This window comes from Cupressus sempervirens, chromosome 5 (genome assembly GCF_028749045.1).
Source record: "Cupressus sempervirens isolate cs-2001-9-10 chromosome 5, ASM2874904v1, whole genome shotgun sequence".
In the NCBI taxonomy this organism is placed as follows: Eukaryota; Viridiplantae; Streptophyta; class Pinopsida; order Cupressales; family Cupressaceae; genus Cupressus; species Cupressus sempervirens.
The window spans coordinates 956,210,177-956,232,071 of NC_143122.1; the positions used below are offsets into that span (position 1 = coordinate 956,210,177).

At 39.0% G+C, this 21,895-nt stretch overlaps 1 protein-coding gene across 2 annotated transcripts in view; it reads left to right on the top strand.

The window, feature by feature from the left end:
* LOC149559132 (putative potassium transporter 12) overlaps positions 1-21,895 on the top strand; it is a 207,765-nt gene that overhangs the window by 137,480 nt on the left and 48,390 nt on the right. The window contains exon 3 of one of the 2 annotated variants that reach the window (XM_089833063.1): positions 19,941-20,186. In XM_089833063.1, coding sequence (XP_089689189.1) covers positions 19,941-20,186 — 246 coding nt within the window. Of the gene's footprint in view, positions 1-19,940; positions 20,187-21,218; positions 21,470-21,895 lie in introns of those variants that run through there. The other variant, XM_089833064.1, reaches the window with a different exon arrangement.

The window sequence follows — 21,895 nt, forward strand, 5'->3', positions numbered from 1 at the left end:
TATGGATGAAGAAAGAATATTGGGAGCTATGGCACAAATGGGTAAGAGTCATAGATTGGGTGTGTCCTTTTCTGGTTCATTAATCCTAAGGAATTGACAAATTGGATTAAGAACTAGAAGATTACTTTGAGCTTGAAGATTTTAGGGACCCATAAAGGGTTAGGTTATCATAGACTAAGTTAAAAGAGTTGGCATTTGATGAAGATCATGAGGACATTGGTAATGGAATGGTGTTATCATCATTGGAAGCAAGATTGTGCAACAAGTGTATGGCATTACAACAAGGACACATGGAAGGATACAAATCAATTCAACTTATGTGTTCTTGATTAACTAAGTTATTAATGTACTAAGTCATGTTAGAATAGGTGAAGTGAGTGTTATGGTGTGCATTATGGTGTGCAGTCATACACACAGTTTCTTGACATATTTGCTATGTTACTTCTATGATCGCACATGCTAACCATAAGTCTGGTGGATGTTATAATTAGTTTGTTAAATACAAGAAACTAGTTCATAGTGCACAAATAGAAAAAATAATTTGATCGTTTTGCTTTATAGGAATCAAATTAAGTAGTGTGGTTGGAGATATTAGATCCTAATTGTGTTACTAAGTTGTTGCAACCACATGTTTATTGGTGATTGGTAAATGAAGTTATTGGATTCTAATATTTGAGAGAGACTAGTGAAGAAATATGGAGAACAATAATTTAGGTTATTGATCGTTAAAGGCATAGTAGTTTGTGTATTTGACCAATAAGTGTAGGATATGTGATGACATGTGCATGCTGATTTGGAATGTTATGTAAGACTTGTATTGGTTGATTTGATCTAAGTTTCATGATAAAGTGGATGTACCTGTGTAATGTTTTGAAGACAATCTTGGCCTAAGGATGACCTATGTCCGAAGGACTGTAATGCCACGAAGGTGATCTTTGTCAGAAGGAAATCTCAACTTGAACGTTGTTTACCGTACAGGTAAAGAAAATGAACGCATACAGACAATAGAACATGAACAGCAAAACTTATATTATTATTCGCAATAGTAGATGAATGATGCTTTACAATGATCCCAGACGGGATATAAATACTACTGTCGAACCTTCCCGAAGGAGTCCGTCGGCCACAATTATTCTATCCGTTACAAACTATTTGCCGTTGGACCGTCGGCTACAGAATACCGAAACACCGCCGGACCGTTGGCTACAGAATACAGAAACATCACCGGACTGTCGGCTATAGAATATAGAGACACCGCTGGACCGTCGGCTACAGAATATAGAAACACCGTTGAACCGTCGGCTACAGAATACAGAAACACCGCCAAACCGTTGGCTACAGAATACAGAAACACCGCCGGACCGTCGGTTACAGAATACAGAAACACCACCGGACCGTTGGCTACAGAATACAGAAACACCACCGGTCCGTTAGCTACAGAATACAAAATACCGCCAAAACCATCCAGTTGGCTAACACCATCCCCCCCCAAAAAGAAAAGTCGTCTCCTGACGACTGACAATATCTAAGAAGAATTAACAAAAAATACATTTACAAAGTGACTACAACAAGAGAAATCTGCTTCCGACACATCACTGTCATCTTCATCCTGTGCCTATAGCCTCTGCTAACACAACACTATCTCCTCAAGTTGACCTTGATAGCCACCTATGCTGCTTTCTCTGTTTTCAATTCCTCGGTACCCTGAGCCAAGTGTCGCTGCACTGCCTCCAACTGGATGATCAGCTCCTCCCGAGCTCTCTACGCATCCACCAAGACAACCTCATAGCCAACACCTGCTCCCACTGCCTCTGGTACACAGAAAATCCATGCCTGCAGCAACTTCAACTCTTCTCAACTAGTCAGACTCCCATGACTAATATCTGCCACGACTGGGGGTCCAGGGGGCAATGCCCCCGCGAGGTCTTGGGGCAGCGCCCCGGGTGCGCTCCCTGTCGTAGTACAGGGCAGGGTCGAGGGGCAACGCCCCTCGCCGCCAAGACCAAATTAACACTTTGCAACCCACACAGAAATACACGGATCACACCATTTTTGTCATTTTCTGCTGATTCTGCACTCTTTCTGGCAACCACGGATGCGTCCCCTTCCCTTTGGTATCATCTGTCACTCATTCTAAACAACTTGATTCTGTCGTCATTTTTTTTTTTTTTTGCTTTTAATTTACTACTTCCTCTACAATCCACCACAAATCCCTCTGCACATAGAAATTCTTCTCCATATTTGCCGCCAACTGACTCTTCCACGGCTTTTGCTTCCCTACTGGCTCCATGCAACAATGACTTAATTCTTCTTATTTTGTTTCCTCCGTCCGTTATAAAAAAATATCAGCCCGCGGAAGAGGAGAAGAGAAATCTTAATCAACGGTGCTGCCAATTAAACCAATACTTGCCAACAGCTGTGTGTGATTGTCCCTCCTTTTTTTGGTATTTGAATTCTTGCAACCGCATCATTTGCATTCCGAACTGTGCTCCACGGCCTTTCTGTCCTCATCCGTGGCCTTCCTGTCGTCACCTGCGGCCTTCCTGTCCTCCCCGCGACCTTTCTGTCCTCACCCACGGTCTTTCTTTTTCTACCCACGGCCCATTCTTCTCCTACCCGCGGGCTTTGTTTCCTTACCCGCGGACTATTCTTTCACTGGTGGTTAACGGCGAGGATTTTATAAAATATAATGCCCGCGGGAGCTCTCTCTTCTTTTTTTTGCCAAAGGAACTTATGCTGTCAGTCTTCCTCCTTTCTCTGCCAGAGTAAATATGCTGCGGGGCTTTACACTCCGCGGGGGTCTCTTGCCCGCGGACCCGCGGGACTTTAAGTGCCCGCGGATAGGCAGTTGCCCGCGGGACTTCCAGTCGGTTTTTTTTTTTTTTTTCTTTTTGTTGGTAAATTTTTATTTATTTTTTCCCTAAAAGAAATCAAATAACAGAGGTACCTCCATTTTGCCTCCAGGCGTCGCCATTCTGCAATGACGATGGAATCAGTTGGCCATCCTGTGACAGCGACAGAGTCTTCCTAGCACCATATATTTTGAATTTGGATCTGTTGATTGCCGGAGGTATCTTCTGCCTGTCCAAAGTTGATAATCTGATCACTCCATTGTTGCCAACCTTCCGAATCTGATATGGTCCAACCCATCTGCCCTTAAACTTTTCCACTTTGATTTCATTTTGACCGTCGTATGTCTTACGTTTGTTCTGTGCCACCCCCGTCGCCCACTGTGCCTACGATCGTCGCGCAACTAGATTATTTCCTTGCTGTCGGTGCCCTTCCACTAATTTTATGCTGTGGTGTAACCTTCTCTTTCCACGCAGTCCATTCACCATGTACTGGACAGTGGAATTTTTCGTTTTTCTGTGTTCAGACTGTATGTTCTTCCCCTCAGCTTCAACCATGGCAGCTTTTCCTTCTTCCACTTCTCTGCATTCCTCCGGACATTCGTTTTCTGCCTTTTTCTCATCTTCGTCGACCCTTAGCATATTACAACTCGAAAAGAGTTCATAGTCTTCTATCTGCCAGTGGTAAAGGCCATTCATCGAGTCCAGGTCATCATCATTCGATCCTCCGTCAAGTCTCAATACTCCTTCTTCACCCGGTTCCATTCTCCTCTTTTCTTCGTCATCACTCTCGCCTTCACTGTCAGAATATGACAATGCTGCCTCCTCGCAAACCATTTGCGTGTGCAGGTCAATTATGAATCTTTTGCCTCCGTGCTCCATTGATAGGGTATTGCGTTTCCAATCATGTTTTACTTTTCCTTGCACCAACCAATCTCATCCCAGAATAGCATCATAGCCTTTTCTTTTTAATGGAATGACCACAAAATCCAATAAAAATGGTTGCGTACCAATTGTTACCGGTTGCGCTTTTAGAATTCCCAACGGTTTGATTCCATGTTGGTCTGCAACGGCGCCAAATGTTTACTGTACAAGTAAAGAAAATGAACGCATACAGACAATAGAACATGAACAGCAGAACTTATATTATTATTCGCAATAGTAGATGAATGATGCTTTACAATGATCCTAGACGGGATATAAATACTACTGCCAAACCTTCCCGAAGGAGTTCGTCAGCCACAATTATTCTATCCGTTACAAACTATTTACCGTTGGACCGTCGGCTATAGAATACCGAAACACCGCCAGACCGTCGGCTACAGAATACAGAAACATCGCCGGACCGTCGGCTACAGAATACAGAGACACCGTCGGCTACAGAATACAGAAACACCACCGGACTGTTGGCTACAGAATACAAAAACACTGCCGGACTGTCGATTACAGAATACAGAAACACCACCGAACCGTTGGCTACAGAATACAGAAACACCACCGGTCCGTCAGCTACAGAATACAAAATACCGCCGAAACCATCCAGTCGGCTAACAAACGCAACCTTGGTCAGAGGTTGTCTTGGATCCAAAGGCAATCTTATTCCGAAGGGGATCTCGATCCAAAGGTGAAGGTTATCTCGCTCCAAAGGAAACCTTGATCCAAATGGGATCTTTTTTTGAAGGCAATCTTGGCTGATGGGTACCTCAGTCCAAAGGGGATCTCTGTCTGAAAGCAATCTAGGTCTAAAAGGGACCTTGATTTGAAGGCAAAGACTATTTCAGTCTAAAGACAACCTTGATGCAAAGGGGATTTTCACTTGAAGCCAACCTAGGTCAAAGGGTATCTTGGACCGAAGGTGATCTCAATCCAAAGGCAATATAAGTCCAAAAGGAAACTCAGTCCGAAGGTAAAGGCTATCGTGTTCCAAATGCAATCTTGGTTGAAGGGTACAGGAAATGACCATAGGTGTAGGTACAAGAAATGTTTGAAGGTGTAGGTATAGGGAATGATGATTGAGATGCCCAAAACAAATACACAGTATTAATTGGAATCCCAATGTAAACAAGATATTCACCAAGGAAAAGATATGTACGCAAATTGTCACCGAACATAGAATTTATATTAGCAGAAAAAGATGAGACTCCTGATGCACTAGATCTGAAGAAAAGTAATACAGAGAATTGAAATAGGGTGAGAGTTGAATCCCACTGAAACTGTAATAGCCAAGTAGCAAAGATCTTCCACTTCCAAAATGGAAAACAATACTAAACTCCAACAGGAATTTGCAATACAATAAAATAATCCAAAATCACATACTAACAACTTCCTACATGCCACACATAAATACCCATTAGAAGAAAACTCTCGAGGGTTTACAAAAGAATGCCGACACGGCAAACACCTATGGATAATCAATAGAAATTGGGCCCCTTTATTAATTATTTCAATTAATTACATGTCCTTGTGATATTATTTTATTTGTAGGACCATTTAATTGATTAACATAATTTAAATATTTTATTAAAAATTGGAAACATTACAAACCCTTTCCGGCCAAAGATTACTTGCCCTCATGGAATCTATCATCAAATAGTTTTCCCACTATAGCTCTAGGATCCCAAACCAAGCATAGACATAGATAGTTGTATCTATTAAGGTCTTCATGCCACATCATAATCACATACTTGGATGTAGGCGAGAAAAGTAAACAACCATTAAGATTTTGTTGCGTCACTCTAATATAAACATGGCCATTCCTAGAGTCATTGGGATCCCATTGAGACACCTCAAAACCTGTCATACCATCATACTCATAAATTTCTTCATGGATTTCATAGCTCAGGTACAACTTGTAGTTTCCATGAGGATGCCCATCACATGAAGAGGTGGCAATCATGTATGCCTCAAGCGTAGCCAAAGGGTAAACTCCATATTCAACCAACTATAGAGATAGCTCTTGCAAACAATCCTCGATCAAGTCTACATTACTCAATCAAGTCTACATTACCATGAAGATGAACAACTTATGGTAGAGCCTACTTATTCGAGGGGATCTTGGTAGAACTCTTATTTGCATCAGGTTGATTGTTAGGTGTCAGTTTAATGATATTTGTGCAAGTGTCTTCTTTTAGAATCCTTTCCTTCATCTTGGTCTTGGGTACCAAATAGATTATGTCCTTGTAGTAGTGATGTCATCGACTATCTTGTATTAGTCGTCCTGAATTTCATCATCCATCAATTTGTATGCAAAAGTGTTCTTGGAGTATTCGACCAACACATGCGCCTTCTAATTGGCTAGAAACTAAGATACAGACCATATGGCATCACTGGGTTCCATAGAGTTATCCAATTCCAAACTCTAAATTATCCCAACATGCTAGAAAAATAACTAGCTCTTATACCACAATAATGCTTTGAAGATGATCTTGGCCCAATGGAGATCTCTGTTTGAAGGACTGAAATACCCCAAAGGTGGTCTTTGCCTAAATATGATCTTTGTCTAAAGGAAATCTTGGCCTGCAGGAAACCTAAGTCAAGACTATCTCGAATTCGAAGGAAATCTCAATTAGAAGGTGAAGGCTATCTAAGCCCAAAGGAAACCTCGATCCGAAGGGGATCTTCATCCGAAGGCAATCTCAATTGAAAGGTATCTTGGTCCGAAGGGGATCTTGGTCTGAAGGCGGAGACTATCTCGGTTTAAAATCAACATCAATTTGAAGGAGATCTTTGTCCAAAGGAAATCTTAGCAGAAGGGTATCTTGGTCAGAGAGTGGTCTCAATTCGAAGGCAATCTTAGTCTGAAGGGAAAGGCTATCTTGATCCGAAAGTAGCCTCGACCTAAAGGTGATCTTTGTTCAAAGGCAATCTTGGCCAAAGGGTATGGGAAATGACTATAGGTGTAGGTACAGGAAATGAAAATTAAGATGCCCAAAAAAGATGTGTACCATTAATGGGAATCCCAATATAAACAAGATATTCACCAATAGAGATATTCGCCAAGGAAAAGGAATGTATGCAAATCGTCACTAAACATGGAATTTATATTAGCAGATAAAGATGATGCTCTAGATATACTAGATTCAAAACAAAGTAATACAGAGAATCAAAATATGGTGAAGGTTGAATCCCACTAAAGCCGTAATAGCCAAGTAGGGAAGATCTTCCACTTCCAAAATAGGTAACAATATTGAACTCCAATAGGAATGCACAGTACAATAAAATAATCCAAAATCACATACTAACAACTTCCTACGTATTGCATATAAATACCCCTTTGGAGAAAACTCTTGAGGGTTTACAAAAGAATACCGACACACCAAACACTTACGGTTAACTAATAAAAATTTGGCCCCTTTATTAATTAAACTAACTAATTAAATATGCCCGTGTGATATTATTTAACTTTTAAGACCATTTAACTAATTAACCTAATTAAAATAATTTATTAAAAATTTAGGACATTACAACCTAGGGAAGTGTGACATGTTTTGAATTTATTGTAATATCAATTGTAATAACCCTGACTTGGCTATAACTTGAATAACACCAACTTCATCAATTTTCCCACTAATCAGATATTTGGCGTTTTGTCAAACACTTGGTAAGCAATGCTAATAAGAGTTTAGCTAGTAGTATTAAGTCTGAAAACTCAAGAATCTACAGATCTTCTAATGGATTACTGTGCATAATAAGATGTATTGCCAATTTTCCTAATTTACTCCATGTTAAACTTCACATACACATCTCAGCTAAATTCTAAGCTAGGAAATGATTCACACATATACTGAGAAATTCCTTGCTAAACAATTTATCGCTTTCATTATTGAAGTCATTTGAGATAGCGTAAAACAAAATGAACCTTGTTTTTGTGCAACGAATTTCCCTTTGGCATCCCACAAAATGACATATCAAATGATAATATCACCCAACAGATAGATTGCAGCCTCCAAGATGATGTGTGCTTGCAGCAAACAGATAATATAAGCCTCCAGAAAAGATCACAACTCACAGGAGATGTGGCATGAGCTTCTAGATAGGCTCTTGGCTCCCAAAAATGCAAAGACGTTGGCCTTAACTCCCAACGTAGGTCTCCAATCTCATGTTGCAGACCCTCCATCTTAAACACAGACCACTGGAACCTAATCTCAGCTTCCCAAGAATGAGTGCAGGCCAAAATAGATGAATTGCTAGCCCAAAATTGGTGAACAAAGGGCCTTGAAATTAGTCTACAGGTTTGCAGTTTAATTGCACACTTCTCATGACCTGAATAGCCACCCAAATTCCATCTCTGGCAATGAGAATTTCCAAATGCTAAACAGTGAAGAAGATTGAATCACAATGGCACCTATTTTTCCAACACCAAATCAGAATATATCAATGTCAGTCCTTAATGATGATGATTCCATATTTGCAATTATGATTTACTATCAATATCTTCCAACCACAGTGTAACAACAAATGGAGATAACAAACTATTTCCAGAACTTAACAATCAACATGACTTCCAGCTTGCATTTGTAATCACTACCGGTTTCCCTAGATATAGTAGCAACATAAGGGAACAATTTCTCAGAATTAATTCACAATACCTCATCTATGAACTACTAGGGACTTCTCAAATTGAAACATTTTTACTTCAGCAAGGGCAAAGAAACCTTCAAACTCAGAAACTCTTCACAGGAAACAAAAGAAAACATTTGTATAATCGGATGCTTTTTCCTTCACAATGGTCTCATATTTATAATCCTAAATGACACTTGTTTCCCAAATGCAACTTTATTTAAGAAGCTTCACTAACACATCATTTTATAACATGAAATATAATAAAGTGTCATTATAATAATGTAACTTTAATAACTAATTAAAAAAATGAACCCAACCAATTAAAATTTCCATCTGATGCAAGAGATGACCAACTGCCAGTGCCACCAATGCCAGTTCATGAGGGTCACTATGATGAACTGACTCAATCATCTATAGAGATGCACCCCCAATGGGGACATTATAATCCTCCCTCCCCAAGATTGTGTGTCCTCAAGCAATCTAGGAACGTACTGAAATGTCCACTAGGATCCTATATGAAGCACGCGACATCCCAATCATAACTAACCACCTCCTGTAACATCATCACCAATACAATTGACTAAATGTGCCAAAGTGAATCAAACTTGATTGTAGATGCCACAAGAGTGAACATCTCATAGGGAAGCAAATCGGTAAGCTGACAAAGGTTACTTCCATAAAGTGAGTTGTCAAACACACTATCTAACACATGCACAACTGAACTGTGCACCTAAAAAGGATGATGCGCATGAGAGTCAAAAGAAAAACCATATATACACGATATCATGTACAATCCCAAGACACGGCTACAGACCTTGTCAGAAATCTTGATGCACTAGAAGAATTCCAAACACTGAACTCTTATAGATATCCCACTGGCTCTCAAAAAATGCACTCATCTTAATGGTGTCAACAACACCCTCATGATTACACATAGATATAGGAGCATCACCAACTGCCACTATAGGAGACTCAACTGTGTCTAAAGATGGTGTAAATTGTTTCCAACTCCACTTAGGTATGACTCATCCACTCTAGTAACAAATTCGTGTACAACTCATCCAGTCGCTCCAACTCATAGCCTATGGTAGAACTCAACTACTTTGTACTTCACACACATATGATCAATTAGTGGGCCCCACGAGAAGTTGCGTGTGGTCAACACATGTACTATCAACCTATCTTCACATCACCATACAATTAGCACACATAGGGTTAACATACTTGTGGTCAACACAAGTACAGTCAGTTAACACACATATAGTCAGTTAACACACACAATTAACACATGTACAATTAACAAGTTCTCTTCCATATGGTATTGCTTCTAATGGAGTTTGGAATCAGAAATTGCCAATACTAAATAAACTTGCAAAATAATTATCAACAAAGTGCACAAGCATAGATCTAGAACTACTTATTTATTCTAAAAAATGGGTTATAAGTACTCTTCAAATGAAGATGTTACAGATTGGAATGATGACAAAGTAGGGTGAGGGCTTCCCATGGACACTGTAATTACCACGTAAGGAGGATGTTTCATCTCCGACAAGCTGAACTCCAATAGTAATTCACACGTACAAAGAAAATACCAAATTCACATACCTACAACAATGACTAACTAGACCATATATATGACTTTGGGAAAACCTCCCTAAGGATTACAAATGTGTTGACTTGACACAATGTTACAAACAATAAAATAAAAGGGTTAGATGTAATGAACCATACCTGCAACTCTTTTTTAAATCGATGTACAAACCTTGAGTTGAGGCAGTACAATAGACCAAGTGCAGAAAAACACTTGTACAGAGGCCAAATAGTGATGTACAATAAAAATGAAGGTTGTATGGTACGATGTTGGTTGCCTAATATACTATACGGTGAGCAAGAGAGGGGCCATACGGTGGTATGAAGAGACTGTATGGTGTCAAGGGAGGGGAAGTACGGCAGCCAAGTCTTGGCCATATAGTAGACTGAAGGACAGTCTGTACAATGGTGAAGGTGTCTTCAATTTGGCTGTACGGTATTAGATAGCTAGCTGTACGGTGAATGAAATACAGTACGGGGATGTTTTTGAAAGTTGTACGGGGATGTGGTTGAAGATGTGTGGGAGAGTGAAGGCCATATGGGCCGAGAGGGAGCCATACGAAAATGTCTGTATGCCACACAATACAACAATGAATGCAAATTTGTTCATACACAACACAAGTAGATCAAATGCAAGATTAGAAACTTAAATACAAATAATTCCTTAAATATATGCCGAAAGATGGTGCTCCTATTTTCCAGATCTGAGTGAAGTATTACAGGCAATGGAATAGGGTGCGGGTTGAATCCCACTGAAATCGAGACAACCAAATAGGGAAGATCTTTCACTTATGAAATGGAGAACAATAGATAATCCCAACAGGAATTCGTAGTACAGAGAAAATAATCCAGAATTGCATAACTAAAGACTACCTACACGCCATACTTAAATACCCATCGAGAAACTTTCCAAAAGTGTACAAAGATAGCCGGTGATGACACAAACTACGAAAACAAAAATAAAAATGGGTCCAAGATATATTAAATCAATCGGCCCATTAACAATAGTTTGATACATAATTTATTTTATAATGGGAACATTATAGTCCTCCCGTCCCAAATTTTGCTTGTCCTCAAGAAAATGCAATGCCAGGTGCTATAGAATGTGCTCGCCCTCCCATGTCAGCATCATCCGATGGAAAGTGTTTCCAATGCACCAAGTATTCTTTCATCATGTGGTTTTGCAGAGTCTTCTCACGTACTTTGATGATCTCGGTTGGTTCCAATATGAGCTTTCCTTCTTCATTGAGTGGTGGAAGGTTTGTGGCTACCGTGACGTTCTACCCTATGGCCTTCTTCAAGCATGAAACATGTAAAATGTTATGTATACGGCTTCCCTCCGAAAGTTCCAGCTCATATGTGACTTCACCAATGCAACGAACTACACGATAGGGGCCATAAAATTGTGGCTTCAATTTTTCTTTTCCATTTTCTTTCAATGAGGATTGTCGATATGGCTGGAGTCGGAGATAGACCAAGTCCCCTACTTTGAAATTCCTCTCCATTCTATGTCTATTGGTATACATCTTCTATTATTTTTGTCTGCTATAAATTTTCTCTCAAGCATCTCAGTATGTCCTATCCCTCTTGAAGCCAGTCCCTCGCCCTTGGTGTGCAACTATCACCCAAAACTGTGTCAATGAAGGACAGGAGTTCGTACCCATATAGAGTTTTGAATGGTGTCATTCTGATGGACATGTGGTACATGGTATTGTAGCAATGTTCCCCTAGATGTATCCATTTGACCCATGCTCGTTATTGTGCCAAAACATAGTTCTAAAGGTAACCTTCAAGCCACTTGTTCACAATCTTTGTTTGTTCATCTGTCTGCGGGTGCTAACTAGTACTTGGTGACAATTCTATCTCTTCCATCTGAAATAGTTCTATCCAGAAGATATTGATGAATCGCCCATCCCAATCACTGACAATGTTTCGGGGTAAACCATGTAGGTGAAAGAGTTCCCTAAAAAATAGAATGGCAATTTGTGTGGCCTGAAAATATGAGGCAATGGCAAAGAAGTGAACATACTTTGTCAATCTGTCAACTACCACAAAAATGCAATCCTTGCCATTCACATTGGGAAGCCCTATTATGAAATCCATTGAGATACTTTCCCACTTATGTTTAGGAATCGACAGAGGTTGTAGTAACCTGGCAAGTAGAGTATGTTTGGATTTGTTCTGCTAGCAGACCACACACTCTCTTACATACTGCAACACATCCCCTTTGAGTCCTTTCCAAGAAAACCTCTCCTAGAGACTTCTATAAGTTTTGAGGAAACCTGGGTGTCCTGCCAAGGGTGAGTCATGTATTTCCTTCAATATTTTTTTCTTCAATTTGGATTCTTGCATTAAAAATATCCAATTCTTATAGTAGATGATGTCATCCACCACTTTGTACCGATCATCTTGGGTGTTGTCATCCATTAGCTCACAAGCAAATGTATTTTTAGAGTATTCTACCAACAGATGTGCTGTCCAGTCAGCTAAAATTTGGTTTAGTGAGCAGATGGTAGGTTTTCTAGACAAGGCATTTGCAACTACATTGTTCCTCCCTTTCACATATTCAACGTCAACATCAAAAGCCTGAACCTTGCTTACCCATTTTTGTTGCCTTTCGTTCAAGTCCCATTGCTCCAGAGAATATTTTAAATTGTTGCGATCCATATGGATGACAAACTTGGAACCTACCAGATACTGCCGGAATTTGGTTAGTGCATATACGATGGCCAACATCTCTTTTTCATAGATGGAATATAGGCATTTTGTCTACATAAGCTTCCTGTTCTCATAAGCTATGGAGTGTCTATCTTGCATTAGTACCGTGCCAATGCCTTCTCTAGACGCATTGCATTCCAAAATGAACGGTCGAGTGAAATCAGGTAATGCAAGTATGAGACAAGTGCTCATTGCCTCTTTCAGCTTATCAAAAGTGAGTTGTGCCTTTTCATTCCACTGGAAAGACCCCTTCCTTGTTAGATCCATTAAGGGTGCGCTGAGCTCAAAGAATCCTTTAACAAACCTCTGGTAGTAACTGCACAGTTCGAAAAATCCTCGCAATTTTGAAAGTGATTTTGGGGGAGGCCAATCAAGGATAGCCTAAATCTTCTCCTGATGAACTTTAACTCCATATTTACTAACAACATGCCCCAGGTACAATATTTCTGTCATACCGAATTCAAAGTTTGATTTCTTGGCAAACAAAGACCGTTCCTCCATGAGCCTTAGGACTTCCTCCATGTGCTCCTCCCATGTCCTGCTATAAATAAGATCATCAAAAAATACCAATAAGTACTTATGCAATTGTTTGTTGAAGATGCAATTCATGCATGATTAAAATGCAACAAGTGCATTTGTTAATCCAAATGGCATGACTAGAAACTCATAATGCCTGTAGTGACAACAAAAGGTTGTGTTTTCTATGTCTTCCTCCCTCATGCAGATCTGATGGTATCCAGAACAAAGATCTATTTTCGAAAAATAGACCATGCTATGTAATTCATCCAACAACTCATCTATCCTTGGAATGGGATATCTATTCTTTATTTTTTTTGTTCAATGAATGGTAGTCCACACACATGCGCATCATCTCGTCCTTCTTTTTGATCAATACCACAGATGACACGAAAGGGCTAGAACTAGGATGAATCCATCCTTTCTCTAGCAGCTCCTAAATTTTCTTTTCGATCTCATCTTTGAATTACTTAGGATGGCGGTATAGTGTGGTTATGACTGGCTTGGCTCCTACTTTCAACTCAATAGTATGTTCAAACCCTTGATGAGGTGGTATGCCAGGAGGAATGTCAATGAAAACTTTATCATGTTTACTCAAAATATCTTGGAGATCATCATCCTGTGAAGGTGTTCGTTGCCCTTTTCTAGGTTCTGTCGAGACAAAACCTGCAGCCCATGCAATGTCATCACGCCAAAAAATTGCCTCCATCCGATGTGCAGAAACTTCCTTTGGATCCTCATTTTCCATTCCGCGGAGAACAACCTTCTTTCCATCGACAAAAAAAGTAAAATCCATCCATTTAAAACTCTGAGTATATTCATCAAGTGTCTCTATCCACTGTATGTCCAAAATAACATCCATGTCATCAAGGTCCACTATGAAGAAATCCTCGGTCATTGTGTGATTCGCCATTGTGATACTCAGCTGAGGAACAAGGTGTGTGTAGGGCAGAAGAGTCCCTCCAACAACCTTGACCTGAAATCCTGCATGTCTCTATCGGTAGACCTTTTCGCTTCACCAGAGATGAGTTAATGAAATTTAGAGTAGCTCTGCTATCTAGCATCACTGTATCCCTTTGTCCTTGAAGGGTATCCCGTACACAAAAAACTGTGCACCTCGCGTTACCAGCTAGGGAAATAGTTCCTCTACGTCGTACCAAAGCTACAATTCTTTCCATATGGTTCAGACTAACCATGTTGGTGTCGTCATGATGTTGGTTGTCTTCGGTGAACATTTCTTCCTATTCATCCTCATCATTGGACATGACCTCAACGTAGTGTATTTTTCCTTTTCCAAGGCATCTTTGGCCAGGTTCTGACGGTCCCTTGCAATTGAAACATAATTTCTTCCTTCAAAGTTCCTTTCTAGTAGCTTCGTCCAATAACAAATTCCTGGGTGGAGGTTTATTATCCTTGTCCCTCGAAAATGCTAGTTGTTTGGGGTGTAACTTCAAGAGGATGATGTCAATGATGATGCCATGCTCTGTGCCTTCTTAATAGCCTCCGACAGAGTGGTAGGATTAAACCCTTTGACCCAACCTTTCAGTGGTTTTGTTAGTTTGTCCCTGAAGAGCACTATCTGTCTTCTTTCAAAAATGTTCATGACCAAAACAGAGAGTTTCTAAAATTCTGCAATGTACTAGTCGACTGATCCAGTTTGTCTCAACTATGCCAAATCTTTGAAATTGAGTTCTGGATCTTTACCATCAAATCACTCTATCAATCTCTCAGTGAATTCTGCCTAAGTAGTTATTTGATCATGCTTCAGTGTGATGGTGTTGTAATGCCACCATTCATGTGCAACTCCCTCCAAGTGTAGCGCTGCAAATTTGATCACTTCTTCTTCTGGCATAGGATTTGGCTAGAAGTAAGTATCAGCCTTCATTACCCGCGCTTGCACAAATATGGATCTGGATCTGTCAAATGGAGATAGATTTACTTTACTCAACTTTCTTTTGAGATCATCATTAAAATATCCTCGGTTTCCGTTTCTTGAATATCTTATTCTTAGATCCACGTAATCTTTGTAGGATATATCTTCCTCAAAATTCACATTCTTCTAGTCTTCCTTCAGTTGTTCTTGCATCTCTTCAAAGGTTTGTTGTTTTCCTCCATGTGGTGCCTCCATCCGTGGGGAAAAAGATGGCATGGAAGGTCGAGAACGTGCTGGAGGAGGGTTTGATTTACCCAAAACTGTGTCCGCACTGTGACCATTCTGTTCTCTGAATATTTTATTGTTCGCCAACTTCTTGAGAGTCTCTTCCATGAGTCGCTGAGTATCAGTGATCTATGCTTGATTCTTGGCAAGTTTCCTCAGTGGTGCCACAAGTTCGGCAGCTATCATTTCTGGTTCAACAGCCATTTGATCAATGGAATGTGTCCTTTTCTAGCTATAAACTCTCGTTTACTATCCGCAGGCTGCCAGGATTGAAGCACTTTGATACCATTGTAATGACCCATACTTTCAACTGTTATTTAAATTGATGTACAAACCCTAAGCTAAGGCACTACAATAGACCAAGTGCAGAAAAAACACTTGTGCAGAGGCCAAATAGTGATGTACGGTCAGAATGAAGGTCGTATGGTAAAGGCCGTACGGTATGCTGGTGGTCACCTAATATATTGTACAGTGAGAAAGAGAGGAGTTGTATGGTGGTATGAAGAGATCATACGGTGTCAAGGGAGGGGGAGTATGGTGGCCAAGTCTCGTACGGTAGATTGGAGGACAGTCTGTACAGTGGTGAGGGTGTCTTCAATTTGGTTGTACGGTGAACGAAATGCAGTACAGGGATATTTTTGAAAGCCGTAGGGTATGTGGTCAAAGGTGTATGAGAGAGTGAAGGCCATACAGGCCGAGAGGAGCTATACGGAAATGTCTGAATGCCACACAGTGCAACAATGAATGCAAATCCATTCATACACAACACAAGTAGATCAGATACAAGATTAGAAACTTGAATACGAATAATTCCTTCAATATATGTCGAAAGATGGTGCTCCGATTTGCCAAATCCGAGTGAAGTATTACAAGTGACAGAATAGAGTGAGGGTTGAATCCCACCGAAACCAAGATGACCAAATAGGGAAGATCTTTCACTTCCAATTTGGCAAACAACAAAGAATCCCAATAGGAATTCGCAGTACAGAGAAAATAATCCAAAATTGCATACCTAAAGACTACCTACAAGTCATGCTTAAATACCCATCGGAAAACTTTTCGAGGGTGTACAAAGATAGCCGACGATGACACAAACTACAAAAACAAAAATAAAAAAGGGTCCAAGATATATTAAATCAATCAACCCATTAACAATAGTTTGATTTATAATTTATTTTATAACAGGAACATTACATTAGAGAGATAATAAAATTAATTTTTGGTGTCATACGCAACTATTTAATTATGTCCATCCTCCCCGTCCAAAGATTTCTTTCCCTCAAGTAATCACAAGTTCAATCTTGGGAATCCAGCTAAGGGTGAATCGTAAATCTCTCCTGTGATCATCTTCTTTAATTTCGAGATGAGTACTAGATAGATTTTATCATTGTAGTAAATGACATCATTAACCACCTTTTATGTGTCATCTAAATGTGAGCATCAATCAACTGGCATGCAAGAGTGTTCTTGTAGTACTCAACAAACAAATAAGACATTCAATCATTCAAAATTTGAAAGAATGGACCTAAGGTAGGTATCTTGAGTAAAGCATTGGCCAATGGCTACTACCTTCTTACTCACATCTTTAGTGTTGAAGTTTTATGCGTGGGTCATTTCTTGTCCAAAAATTGACATTCCCCTTAGCACCACCTTCTTACCCTCTGCCTCTAATGAGAACTCCATCCTATTGAAACTATGTGTGCACTTGTCAAGGGCCTCCATCCATTAAATGCCCAATATGATATCTATGTCATGCAAATCTATCACAAAGAAATCATCTGTCCATCCTATTGAAACTATGTGTGTACTTGTCAAGGGTATCCATCCATTAAATGCCCAATATGATATCTATGTCATGCAAATCTATCACAAAGAAATCATCTATCACTGTATAGTTTTTCATGGTAAGGCTCGATTGTGTAATCACCTAAGTGTAGAGTAGTAAAGTTCCTCCTGCCACCTTGAACTCAAATCCCCCATGCTCCACCATGTACAACACCCTCTTCGCAATGAATGATGAATTCATGAAATTGAGTGTGACTCTATTATCAATCATTACTGTGACTTGCTCCCCCTGAAGTGTGCTACAAACCTAAAATTTATTACATTTGGAAGTTGTGAAAAGTGAAGGAATGGACCCCCTCTTCACGCAAGAGTGAAAATCCTTTCTACGTGATTAGTGTCTTCCCCTTGAATTTTGAGTACTTTATTGTCTTCCTCATCATCAGGTATCACCTCAATATAGTGAATCTACCCCTTGCCAAGACAATAGTGATCTAGTACCCAAGGTCCCTTGCAAGAGAAACAAAACTTTCTCCTTTTGAGCTCCTGATGAGTGGCCCTATCCATCAAAGGCTTATTTTGAGTTGGCTTCTTGTCTTTGTCCTCTCGTGAGAGTGGTAATGGGGAATACATGTAATCCTTAGAAGAAAAAGATTTGGCCATGTCACGTACTTTCATAATTGTTTCGGTGAGCATGTCGGGATTGAACCCTTTCACCCAACCTCTTAGAGGTTCCATTAGCCTATTCATGAATAACACAATCAATTGCCTCTCTTAGATAGCATTACCAACACTACCAGCCTTCAAAATTTTGTATCAAGTAAATTGGGTTACTCTAATAGTGCCAACTCCTTAAAATTAAGTTGTGGATCCTTTATGTCAAAGTGGTCTATGAGGCTCTCTATGAATTCAGCATATGATGAAACTTGATCATGAAAAAGTGTGACCATTCCATGATGCCACCATTCATGAGAGATTCCTTCCAAGTGAAGTGCAAAAAATTTGATCTTCTCATCCTTAGACATCGAGTTAAGCTAGAAGTATGTATCTTCCTTTTGTACCATGCCCGTACGGATGTTGATTGAGATCCGTCAAAGGATGATAGGTTTACCTTGCCTATATTTAGTTTGAGGTCATCATTATAGTACCCATAATTTTTGTCACTTGAGTATCTCATTTGCAGATCAACATAATCCTTGAAGGATATGTCTCCTTCAAGATCCACATTCCTCTAGTCTTACCTTAGTTGCTCTTGTATTTCATGGAAAGTGAGCTCTCACTCTCTTTGAGGTGCTTCAATTCCTGGTGGAAATTTCAGCATCAATGGTCGAGTGCATGAATGTTGAGGGTTTGTTCTTCCTGTGATGGAATTATCGTTGTGCACATTTTGTTCTCTTCCTTTCTTCCCTTCTGCCAATTTCCGTAATGTCTCCTCCATGATACATTTTCATTCATCCTCTCTGATCATGGTGTCATTGAGTTGCTCTTGGCTTTTGGTTATCACAAATTCAATTACAATTGGCCAGCAACATTTGGGTTTATGTTCTAGACATAATGGCCTGATTATAGATCAAAATCCAAATTATCCTTCAATGCTAACCTTTAATAGGTTATCTTCCTAGGGACTGCTTTCCCAGTGAAAAACTACATCAATATATAGAGCCTTTGCAAGCATCGAGCCAACCAAGAATGATCACATTCTCCAAGGTGAGGAAAACATATTACCAAATAGAGTTCGTGACCCAGATCATGAAGAACTCTACCATAATGATTTGAAATGATGCGTTAACCCATAGGTAGATTGGCCATGGGCTTAGGAGCATTGCACAATAAGCCACATAGGATCATAAAACAAGGGAATGGTTTGGAAGATAAGTAAACACCATCAAGCATTGAAACGTGAAGAACAAATAGGTCCTAGCAAGACTGCAAGAGATCTCCACCATGAAGAAACATATTGAGATGCAAACCCAGAAGTAGATTGAACATGATGTCAATAAGATGCCAGAATGTTTGCACAAGCAAATGAGACAACTTGAAGGAACACCACAAAAACACAACTATCAAAACATGAATTGAGAATAAATATTTTTGGTTGATTCAAGATTGTGACGAACCCAAGAATGCTCCTGCATCATAAGAACTTCAGAAGTGTTCGCATCATTGTTAGTAATACTTTTCTATAAATTCCGAAATGAAAGTATAATAAATAGTTAGCAATATGATGTAAATGACCTAAAAGACCTAATAATTCATTTATTTTCCTATTTGCATTGAACTTCTTGACTATATGCTTCTGATTCTGCCCCCCTAGATTCAAACTATATATAAATAATAATAAGAGTATATATAATGAATAACAAATGATCAAATTTTGTCATATAAGTAATACCTTAACCAAAATTATTACGGGGAGACCAGAATCAACATTCCTTGTCGACATTCCTTCTGTGATAGAGACTTTCTTTTTAAATGAAAGTAAATACATTTATTTGCTTATAGAACCATTACCAACCAAGCACAAGACATTACTATCTAATGCCAACAAAACATAATGGGTTTGCTATAACCAAATATTATTATAATTTCTACCAAAGAAATTACTGATTTATTTATAAGAGGAATTGTAGAAACGGTTGTATTGCATACTGCTCTGACTTTTTAGTATATTAATATTCCATTTTATTATGCTATGGAGGGTGCTCTCCCTGATGAAAAATTTGGTTCCTATGAATAAACAGAAACCTGTAATGTTTCATATGCAGGCGGGACATTTGCTCTTTATTCTCTAATATGCCGAAATGCCAAAGTGTACACAATCCCAAATCAGCATCGAAATGATAAAGAATTGACTGCATATAGCCAATGCGAAATTGCAGGTAAAACAGTTGCTGCAAGAACAAAACAATGGTTGGAGGAAAAAAGCTATCGGCAAAAAGCATTATTGATCTTGGTTCTTTTGGGAACCTGCATGGTAATTGGTGATGGCATCCTAACTCCTGCTATTTCAGGTATGCGTACTAGCCAGTTCACTCAGTATGTACTAGTACACTCTCTTCTTTTTGCTTCTGCCCTCAGTTTCTGACTATCTACACTAGGATTGCACATGGTCTTCACATTTAGTACACCTTAGTTTTATGTCTGGTTAATGATGGTTCATCAAAAATTGAATCATTATTATTAACATTGAAGAATGTAATAATAAACATTTTTATATTTGAGAGTTCTGATAATCTGCGAGTCTGATATATTTTCATAAATATTAAGAGTATTGCAGACATGTACTCCAATGCAATTTCAAAATTCAGTAATTAGTGTAAGAAAGTGTAGAATGCAATGCATCATCTATGGATTGAATTAACTATCTTTTTAATCTCAGAGACAGATGCTTGAAACACTTGTCCCAAAGACATTTCAAACTTTCTTTAAATACATGTATTAAACAATTATGTTATCAGTGTTTACCTTTAACTCCAACCATCAAGTTCTGAAGTCTCCTAGATCATGGAATTTTACAAAATAAGTGTTAAACAGATAATATGGTTTTAACTTGAAAGCAGCAAAATGCTTCAAACTGAAATCCTGGTTGTCTTCGTTTCTGTTACAAGCATGTCTAACCATTTTAAAGATGAAGTTCTTCACAAAATAATAACACAGTCAAATATATAGCCAAAGGCAACCATAACATGAATGTTCAAGATAGATACTCTTTCAGAGTGCTTATAAAATAAATAATTCTAAGATCATGAAAGTAGATATGATATTGATGATTTTCTTATGAATACAACATACAAATGAAAAAAACAGAATAGATGCATGATTTAAAAATGGATCCCGACTTTAGGAATTTCTAAATTGAACAATATAGTGTCATGCGATTTCTTGACTTAACTCTTAAACAGCCTTTTGCTATCTTATCGTATACAGACAACACTCAAGACTATAGCAAATCATCGTAAATAATTTTGGATTTCCATAGAGTTAATAAAGGGAGAAAAAGAAAAGTGAGTGTATTTACTATTAATAAAGTCAGAAAAAACAGTTGGTTGTCTTTGGAGCCACACGCCCATCTACCTTGTCAGGACAGTTAAGTCGGTAGGTGAATTTGAAATACAAAAAGAGAGGGAAAGTTTTTGATGCAAGACAAAAGGAAAGAAGCCTCATTCATTCGAAATGCAGAGAGAAGATCAGCAGACCAGAGCAGGGGAAAAAATAATAATCAGAGCAGAATTCAAAGAGCAGAAGGAACACCAGAGGATCAAAGTTGCAGCAGCACATGATCAGTTTGTTCTTTGTAAGTTAATTTTTGTTTGTCCTATGAACCAGTGATTGCTCCAATCATTATTGTATTCAGCCCTGTAGTGTTGCAAGTTTATATTTCAAGAACAAGTTATAGGTTGAACTATTGTCTCTGGTTGAAGCCTTATGCTCCCAGATTTGTATTCAGTTAAATTGGTTTATGAATAGAAAGCAAGCAAGCAAGCATCTTAGTTGATCCAGTTGTTTTGGCTCTTTGTTGTCTCCTTTCTATTTATTATGCATGTTGCATTGTGTATTTGAGAAGTTTAGAGTTGCAAGCTCTCTGTCATGATTTGTGTTTTAATGGTGGAAAAGATCAAACTGCAAATCTGCAGTTAACTTGGTTGGTTCTCTCTTTAACCGAGCTTTCCTTTAGACAACTCGGTCAGTGTAAGTCCTGTTGTGCCTACCAAGTTCATTC